The sequence below is a fragment of the Heterocephalus glaber genome, unplaced genomic scaffold (genome assembly GCF_053883595.1).
Source record: "Heterocephalus glaber isolate CG9 unplaced genomic scaffold, H.glaber_assembly_v1.0 deba00001428, whole genome shotgun sequence".
In the NCBI taxonomy this organism is placed as follows: Eukaryota; Metazoa; Chordata; class Mammalia; order Rodentia; family Bathyergidae; genus Heterocephalus; species Heterocephalus glaber.
The window spans coordinates 2,978,481-2,988,417 of NW_028258293.1; the positions used below are offsets into that span (position 1 = coordinate 2,978,481).

The following is a 9,937-nucleotide window of genomic DNA, read 5'->3' on the forward strand; positions in this document are numbered from 1 at the left end:
GAGCTAAGACACTCAAAAAGAAGTTCAAATTCCTGTTAGGTATTGCTACGGTTACTGGAACACTGGGGTCTTGCCCCATAGTGATGAAGATTAAAACCTAGGACAGAGAAGACAGGGTACAGGCAACTTTATTTAAAAGATATGAAGGTAAAAAAATAAAGCTCCAGCTAGCTAGGAGGAGGTTCTGAGCAGGATACCCACAGAGGTTGTTTGTCCAGGTTTTAAGATATTTAGAAGGGGGCTCTGATCATTGCATAAGCAATATGATCTCTACCCTATAGGAAACTATATCCATCTCAGGGTCCAAACTATGCAGTCTTCACACAGTGCCCATGCAGGGCCATGCACCCTTGAGGCAATGGTACAGCTGACTACGCTCCAGGGAGGTCCCAGGCAGCCAGAGGACACCTGGCACACATTTTCGTAAGATCCCTGGAGGTGGTGACTCAGTAGCCTCCATTTTGGGCTTCCTGACTCCATTTTGGGGCTGCTGTCCTCACTGCCTAATAGAACCCTAAACTCTGTTTCACTATTATTGAATAAAGGTCACAGGAATGGCCCCGTCCATATTGAGGAGAGGGAGCTGATGTACAGAGAGCAATGCCAAGCATGTGACTTGGAGGCCTGGAGCGAGAATGACGTTTTTGACCCTTCTGGGCTGTAGTAAGGAGCCTTGTCGTCCTTGCCCACCAAAGGTTTATGATTGGAGGAGTGTCATAAATTTCACCCAGTGGTGCCGATTTGCACCTGATGAAAATCACACAGCCCCACCCCTTGTTCCTTTCCTGGAGGGTGGATGTCTGATTTTCTGCTTATTTTAAGGACAACTGACTTTCTCAGTGCAACCTCTGCTGTTATTTCAGATGTTTATTGTCTTCAGCATTCCAATGATGGTGGCATATAGTAATATGCATTTGTTGGGATGCAAAATAGACTGAGCTTATTGTTTAAATACCTGTGTTACTATGTAGGTAACCAGACCATGTTCTATATACAGATAATTTATATGATTATTATGCACATTGCTTCAAAGTGATTCAGATTGCTTGGTTATTTTTGATGTTATTTCCTGATCTTTTCAGCATCTCTTTGGAGATTGATAATGAAATGCTGATGAGAAAAAGATTTTTTGCTCTACATTTTGAAAAATTTATATTAAGATAGAAATAAATCTACTCTACATAAGGGAGCTTTTGAAGACTTATTGCTTAACAACTCCAATTATTTTTCAGAGCCTCTGCACTTTGCCTGTTCTCCCTGGACCTAGTTTTTGGCATTTGTACTAAGCAATACTACCTGTCACCTGTTTACATAGACAGGTGGAGACTTTGAAGTAATCCCCTTGGGAGAAGGTGCATTTTGCCTTAGTGTGATGTGAGTTACTGGCTCTGTTAATACCTTACGAGTGCACTGAGGGTTAAATTTTAAGTCCCAGCCAAATGCTGCTGTGTGGTCTACCTCTGTGTGGACTCTCACCCCCCCAATCCACATACTCTCGTGACAAAGCCCATGGAAAATGGGAGAGCTCAGGAGAAGGAGTACAGGCTCTGAAGTCACGGGACTGCCCCAACTCTCCATCCCTGTCTTACACACGCGTGTGCATGTGCACACACACACTCATACACATGCACATAAACATATTCATCTAGGCTCAAAATTAAATTACTAATTAATGAATCTATCTAATCTATTTTCCCTTTTGTTTGGAAGCTTATGTTTTAGGGCACGTATGTGAACAACACTGGGAAGTTAATTATGTACTTGATCCGTGTGAGTGGGTATGAAGAAACATATTTGGTTTCCTTGAACACTGTACACCCCTGTATTAGTTAAGGTAGCATTACTAACTGTAACAGATGCATCGCCACGGATTCAGGGACTTACCAAAGGACAAGTTTATTCCTGGCTCAGAAAGAAGAGGCGTGGGGTGTGTGTGCCCCCTATTCATTCAGGATCGAGGCTGATGCAGGCTCTTCACCTAGCTGATCTTCACCTAGCTGGGCAGGGAAGGAAGTGCGACTCCCTTGTAGCAATATGAGTCAAGTCTAGAAGTAGCACATAGGTTCTGACATCTTCAATTGGCAGAACTCAGTGACATAATCAAACTTTTTTTTTTTTTATACTGGGGATCGAACTCAGGTCCTTGCGCTTTCAAGGCAGGCAGCGGAATCACTGAGCTAAATCCCTGGCCCAATCAAACTTTTCTTCAAGGAAGCTGGGAAATGTAAATTAGTTCCATCCTCAGGAAAAATTGATAAGGGTTTTGGTGAACACAAAACAATTTATGTCTCAACCCAAGCATCCAACAAATATCAGTTTCATCTTTCTCCCTTATACGGAACCACCTCTTTCCCTTCCTGAGTCCAATTCCAGACCTTCAATCTCCAGCTGGTGCTGTTTTCTCCACAGCGCCCAGATGTGGCTCCACATGGACTGGCACCCATGAACTGAAGACAAGTTTTCCGAAGGAGGGATATATTTTTACAATGCCACTGTTCACAATAAAACTTCCATTTACAAAAAAAGGAAGCATGGGAGACAGCTCATGGGATAAAGCAATACTGAAACCCTACTGGACAACCCATGTGGAATACTTCTGGCTCACCAGTGAAGGGAATTTCTTGATTAAATGTTGATTCTTCTCTCTGAAAGGAACATTCTTTCCTTGTCCATTATCCTCCATGACCAGATCGGAAGTAGAATTGAGAGTTGTCCTCCTTGGTGTTGTACGGATTTAGTAGTCTACTTCCCAATCATCAGGTTTGGTGGGCCAGAGTTTGTTCAAACATCAAAGTCTGATCTTTTGGAGCTTTTGGCATTCAACTCCCTTAAATACTTCCATTCAATTCTTAGTGCCCATAAATAAGTTCAGAAGTTTTTCCTAAGTGTAATTATCAACTTTAATTTATTTTTTACTTTTTTATGACTCTTCATGGTTCTGGTTTGTAAGTGTATGATCCAAAATGTCTGGGTAGGAAGGCCCCACCCTGATTCTGTCTTTGCCTCAAGACCAGTTTTTAATGTACCCATGGTGCATTTAAATCTACCCTATCTCTTACTGCTTGGGATCAAGCTTTTACTTAACATCAAAGCTCCAAATGCCTGGACTTTTCCCTTTCATGACTGTTGCAAACAATCCCTCTCTTTCATATCTAGAAAGTAAGAGCCAACTCGAATAACATTCAAACTCTGTAAACCCTTTCCTTACAGCAGGGACTGGCAACTTTTTTCTGTAAATGTTTGGATTTTAAATATTTTATTTACACTGTGGCCCATACAGTCTTTGCCATTTCTGCTGAATTCTATTGGAGTGTAAAAGCAGCATAGGATACAGGAACAAATGGGTTTTCTGGTGGTTCCCACCATTTTATTTCAGTGATGGCCAGATTTGGCTTTCAGGCATACTTTACTGCTCCATGCTTTAGAGCTGCAGACCCAATAGGCATGTGCTTGGCCCTCATCTTCTCACAGGTCAAAGTCTGCTTTCAGGATCAATTTCTTCTCTTCTGCTGCACAAGCGCTAAGTCAGTGGTGCTCAGATTAGCTTTTTGTTAACACTGACTCGCTGCTATTGTCAGTGTATGTGTTAGTTAAAAGGTTGTAATTTTTACCTAACAAACCAATGAATGACTTAACTTTCTAGAAATTACTTTGTTGGAGTATAAAGTCCATCCAGGACTGCCACATGTGGTCACTGACATAGGGGCCCACTGCGGCATGCAGACATTCAGGGCTGACAGTGGCTCTGCCCTGAGAACGTGGAGATGTCTAGGTCCCGAGTGTTGATGTCCTGCTGATGGGGGGATGGAGAGGACACTCACTGATGCGAGGATTTTATGGGCCAGGGGTGAAGCCATCTTACAACACTTCTGCTCTGTTCTGGTGGGTGGAGCATAGATAATAAACTCAATAGCAAGAAAGCACGGGAAATGTTGTTTAGCTGCACAGCCAGGAAAGAGTAGGCACATAGTTCAGTGAACAGACTGAATTCTCTGTCTCAGGCACTAAATGTGGGTGGACTATTTCACATCGCCAAGCTTTAATTGTTCTGCCTCAGAAATTCAAGAAATGAACTCCAGTGTCTCTGCTCACTATGTGATTGATTCTCTGTATGCTTTTTTCCTTCATGACACCCCTCCAATGACTTAAAAATGACAGGAAATTAAAATGACAAATACTTTTAGAAATAAAAGTTATATGCAAATTATATGCAAAATAAAATTATATTTTATGTTTCCAAAGATGAAGACAGGTCATCTCTGCAGAAGCCCTAGAAATTATATTTAAATATTTTTCTACTAATGCTATAAACATACACACAGTAAGTCATCCATTTGTGTATTAAACAATCCCAAACTATGACTCTTTTTGCTAGCATCTTTATTAAAAAAATAAGATTTAAATAAATTAAATATAATAAGCATGGTACAAGCACATAACTAAGAGTTAACACCTTTAAAAGAAATCAATGTATGAAATAGTTCCAATATATACACTGTTGAAAGAAATCATAGATTTGGGAGAACATGGTTAGACAAAAGACCAGACTGACATGGAGAGGACCCTAGAAAACAGTGGTCTTTCTAAGACTATGACTAAGTCTTTCTAAAAGAGCCATTTCTTTATACAATGTGTGTGTAGAAGAGTTGAATATATGAAGTTGCTGAAATTGCCCTCCCTTTCTGCAAATGAGGGAAGCTCAGCAGCAATTGCTCCATTTTTAAAGTAATGAATAATGTGAGTTAATTTCCACAGCCCCAGATGAACATTTCTTGCATTTTCCCTTAGCTAAAGGGCTTGGTAGGAATAGCTTGGGAATCCTGAGCTCTGTTGTCCCCATCTGTATCATAAAATTCAGAGACCCTCTTATCTCATGACTGCATGTACCAGAGAGCAGTGTAGGGAGAATGGAGGTGATGATATCTACAGCAGGTATTGCTGGGGCAGGTCCTCAACCAGCCTCACACAGCCTCATTCAGCCTGCCCCTCCCCTGTAGCTTTCTGATCTTGGTTTCCTTAAGGAAGCCATTGTTGGGTTTCTTGCCCAGTTCCAGGCACAGTGCCAGGTGTTGAAAAAGATGCTGGCCTTGCTCCTCAGGGCCCCAAAGTCTAGTAGAAGATAGTACTGCCTTTAGTTCTTTCCCTAACCTCTGTCATTATTGCCTCTCTACTGGATTTTTGTATCCCTGTCTAAATGGAAAGGATTTCCTGAGAGGATGCCTAAGATTACTGATGAGGAATGAACCCACGAATCTGTGAACTAAGATCAAATAAAACTTATGGACCAAGAGCGAGGGACTCAGGGCTGTGGGGTGACAGGCCTGCCCCAGTACCCTCAGTGCTGCAGCCCCCTCCCCACAGTGGGGTCCAATGGGGTCTGATGTCCCCTCATGTGAGGTCAGCACCTGGGCATGGTGCTCACACACAGACTTCTGCGTCCTGCAGGCCAGGGCAGGTGGACTGTGATGAATCCATTGTCCCTTACGCCATCTCACTGAAGGAGCAGTAGCTGGGCCCCAGGCCTCGAACAGTGCAGTCAGTGCTGTCGCTGTCACACTTGCCACAGTGACACTTGGTGGCCACAGGGTACGTGTACAGGGAGTCTGCGTGGTGGGCACAGCCGGGCACTCTCACGGTCTCATACACCAGCTCCTTGAAGGTGCATATTTTCTGGAGGTTGGGCCTGGCCGGGTCCTTGTACACCAGATCCTGAGGGGATTAGGAAGGGGAGAATCAGGTCACAGTATCCTGAAGGTTCTGCTCGGCTCAGTCAGAGTGAGACAGAGGTTGAATTCTGAGGCTCTCACACTTATTTGCCTGTTAACATCAGTAAAGCTTCATACATGACCTATGGGCTATGCCACATTGCTTATTCCTTGAGAAATCTTACAGAAAAACGTAAGTCATTTCTTTCCTAATCCCTATGCTTATAACAAAATATTGGCTATTTCTGAAAATGTAAATGTTTGCACATACAAAAATGATGACAAGGGAAATGTAACTTAGAATTTTCAGTTGACCTTTTGTACTTCATTGTGAGCTATATAAATAACAACTAGAATCGTCAACACTGTAGTTTAATTTCTCAGAAAAAAATTTCAAGATAAATTGTCTTGCTATGTTTACAATGAAAAAGTTATACTGTGAATGCTAGTGCTCAACATGTTTATAAAGGTTCCAGAAAGATGATAAATATTCCTCTGCCTTGCAGACATGTGCCTCTCTTACACGCTGTGCACCTTTCAGAGCTCTTAGATTCAAAGGATGCATAGTTTTCATATGAAATCTTTTAATCCAGGCAAAACAGTTCATTCTTGCATTTTCTAGTGGAAAATTTATTTTCACTGAGGTGAAAATATTTGGGCTGGTGTTTAATTTATTTCAGTATCATGCTGGCAAGTCTGTATCCCAAGGAGGTACAATAAATTGTGCAGTAAGGGAGTTTGATTGATCAAGCTCATTTTCCCATCAAATGAGGGGTATATTTCATTAAAAAGTCATTATTTTCAATTTCAGTGGATAGCATGAAATTCTGCATAGTAACTAGGTGCTGCCTGTAAAGTGAAGAAGACAGGTGGAAACTGCTGCTTTATTTGGATCAGTGCAAGGAAGCCCTGAAAATTCAGACCAGTAACTTCAAGCCTCTGCATCTCGGTTCTCTCAAAGGTGTCCAGGGGGAGAGGATGTCACCTAACCATATGCAAGGGTGACTGTGTTCTCAGACTGCTCATCAGCATTTGTGTTCGAGGAGGTTGAGAGCACAATTTTTGTAATGTGGCTTTTGTGACTTGGAAACATATTGTGGTAGTAGCGTATCTTTGGTAGAGATATGACCTTAATTACAGAAATTGCCTTTTGGGGAATATTACATGTTCCTTATGATATATTATATATATGTCATAAGATAAACATGGAAAAACTATATATATATATAGTTTTCTTTCTACATGTAAAATTTAGCAGAGAAATATCTTATTTAGTTATTTATTTTGGAAAGGCACAGCTGGTACGTTAGCACATTTACCAGATCAATTCTAAGGCTTTCCTAGGTTTACTTAAAGTCGAATCCAAGCCCCAGACTGACACCATGGCAGTTCACCCAGTCACATCACATGTACTACTGACAGAGGGGCTTGGGCTGAAACTTGGGGAAAACAGTGTTGATGAAGTGGGGTTCACATGGCCTGAGTCCCTCCCTGCCCGGGAAGCGGGACCTACCCTGGTATAGCAGTAGCCCGCACACCAGGTGGTGTTGATGCTGATGCAGAACCCGCACTGTTCCTTCTCCACGGCGATGGTGACATTGGTCAGCTCACAGCCCGCACAGCAGGCTGCTCTCCAGCAACAGAGAAGGGCGCAGAACTGGACGGACTTCATGCTGGTCTGAGAAGCAAACAAGCAAGGCTTGTTAGAAATCAGGACACCAAAGAATTATAACTACGATGCCAGTCAACCTAACCAAAAGTCATTTTTATACCTCTTCAGCAAGCCTTTCCTTTCTTTATTTTTTGTTTCTTTGAACAACATTCCTCTTCCTCCTCCTTCATTTTTTTTGTTTTTGTCAAACAGCAATATAGTGATTTAGGTAGAGTGGTTACTCTACCTAAGTGATTACTCTGAAGGAAATAATTGTGACCATTTTATGTGCCCTTCCAGTAATATTTTTAATGACTAGTTTTGTTTTAAAAGAAAAAGAAAATCGCATATATCAAAAATCATTTCTTTGTTTTTACCACCCAGTAAATGTTTTGTGCTTTTATCCACAACTCGTGGAAAATAAGATTATTTCGGAAGCCAGGAAAATTGGTCTATAATGTCAGTTGCTTGCTAACAGTTATTACAGTACATAAACCATACTTAAGAAGCTAAGCTAACAAATATAAATTCCCCATGCAGTGCTGGCAGCAAGGTCTAATTTGTTCTGCTGCTCCTGAAAACTGTAATTTCAAAAGCAGCTCTCATCCCTTGATAACTAGAAGTGCCAAGACTTACCTGTGGCCGGCTGTCTTGCACGGGGAGGGAAGCTGTAGACTGAGTCCAGTCTCAGTTCACCTTTTATACAAAATTGTGTGCAACTGACACCTTGTGGATTTACTGGGTGTTGATATGACTGATGTTAACATGAAACCGGCTGCAAGCGAATCAGTGTTTAGCCAGACAGGGAGATCAAGCCTCCTGCATGTAGTCTAAACGCAGTGGATTAGAAAGAACAATGTTATCAGAGACTGTGATGTGCAAATTAAATTTGATACGCTAGCACACCCACTCCTTTACCTTGTCAAATTAAATGTGACTCTAGGTGTTTTTCAGTCTTTAACTTGGGAAAATTCAAGTCCTTCTAAGTACTGCTTTGACCCTGTTGAAGAGGTGCTCAAAACGGTTAATAAATTGTTCCAAGAGAAGACTGAAAGCTGTGAGGGAAGGAACAGACAAATAGAAAACATCTCATTCTCTGACTCCTACATAAATTGGGAACTTTATCTTTCTTTACCTCCAACATCCAATTCTTCTCATCTTAGTCCTTATTTTTTGATTCTTTAGAAAGAGCTTTCTGCTTGGCATGCCATCTCCTAAGTATGCTACTGGTTCATTCTTTCAGATCGTGATAGCTGTATGTGATTTCTCTGTGCTAGAAATGTCTGAGATCCTCCCTATTTTCCCCAACACCACCCACCCACAGCAAATTCCTCCACCTTTAATAGTCCCAGGTGTTTCCCCCGTGGGAGTTTAGGGCAGGAGGTGAGGGAGAGCTTTTGTCACTGCTTTCTGCTTGTAATCATTGATATATATCTGTTTTCTCCAGGAGATAATGAGCTCCTTAGAGAATGGGGTTGATTTGTTTCACAAATATTTATTAAGTAGTGTGAATGGAGCAAAAGGTCAAGGGCTGAAAATTAAGATATATCAGAGAGGTAACAGTGTTAAATCATGCAGGACCTTTAAGGCCAGTGTAAGGACTTTTGTTCTTACTCTGGGTGAGATCAGATAGATGGCAGGATTTTGAGTAGGGGAGTGCTACGAACCTGTTTGGGTATGCAAACATCCTCCTACTACTGTGGAGTAAACTGCATGTTGCTGCTCATGGAGGGGAACAAAGGTAGAAACAGGAAGACCTATTCGGATGCTACTGCAACAGCCCTGGTGAGCAAAGGAGTTTGTTCAGACCTGCGTGGTAGCCCTGAAGGTCATGTGCCATCACACGACCCTGGGGTACTTTGAAAATAGAACCAACAAGGTTTATGATGGGTACATGTAGAATGTGAGAGAAAGAGAAAAGTCAAGGGTGATTCGAAGGTTCCAGTCTGAGTGACTGTCGACTAACGTGGAGGGCTGAAGACGTGGTGAGCTTGGGAAAAACAAATTCAGACCAATAACGTCAAGCCTCTGCATCTCGGTTCTCTCAAAGGTGCCCAGAGGGAGTGGATGTCACTGTAACCATCTGCAAGGGGTGACTGTTCTCAGACTGCCAATCGGCATTTGTGTTTAAGGAGGCAAGAGCATGAGTTTTGTAAGGTGGCTGTGTGTGACTTGGAAGCACATTCAGTATGAACTTGATAAGCTTGGAGTGTCTTTAACAGATCCAGGGAGGGTGCTGACTCAGGATTTTAGGAGAAAAATACAGACCAAAGATGTGATCTAAGGAGTCGATGACATGAACGTGGAAGAGGTTATGAAGGGAGTGAATGTGGAGACGCGAATGAGGACGTAGAAGAGAACCTGGTTAAACTCCAACATGAAGAGGTCAAGGACATGACGAATGTTTATTCTTTTTCCAAGTGAGGTGGAAGGGTCCATGGAGGAGGCAGGCATGGAGACCGTGGGTTGTTACAGAAGGCAGGCAAAGAGGGGTATCAAAGAGGGGTATCGAGAAGGAAGAGGGGACGACTCCACCCAGTGAGGAGCCACACTGCATGTGGCAGTGGAAAGACCAGTGTCC

General features: G+C 42.3%; 1 protein-coding gene across 1 annotated transcript; it reads right to left on the minus strand.

Moving 5' to 3' along the window:
• Positions 1–4,363: 4,363 nt before the first annotated feature.
• Positions 4,364–8,132, minus strand: Fshb (follicle stimulating hormone subunit beta). Its single transcript, XM_004851794.3, has 3 exons — positions 7,993–8,132; positions 7,219–7,383; positions 4,364–5,709 (listed from the first exon to the last, which is right to left on the minus strand). Exons 2-3 carry the CDS (start codon positions 7,375–7,377, stop codon positions 5,482–5,484), a joined length of 387 nt encoding a protein of 128 aa, XP_004851851.2. The 5' UTR covers positions 7,378–7,383; positions 7,993–8,132; the 3' UTR covers positions 4,364–5,481.
• Positions 8,133–9,937: the final 1,805 nt, after the last annotated feature.

Bases quoted from the DNA above. Each gene is read 5' to 3' on its own strand.
- Fshb (XM_004851794.3), bottom strand. From the start codon at position 7,377: ATGAAGTCCGTCCAGTTCTGCGCCCTTCTCTGTTGCTGGAGAGCAGCC. The intron at 5,710-7,218 runs GTAGGTCCCGCT...TAATCCCCTCAG, and splicing joins CGGGCTACTGCTATACCAGG to GATCTGGTGTACAAGGACCC.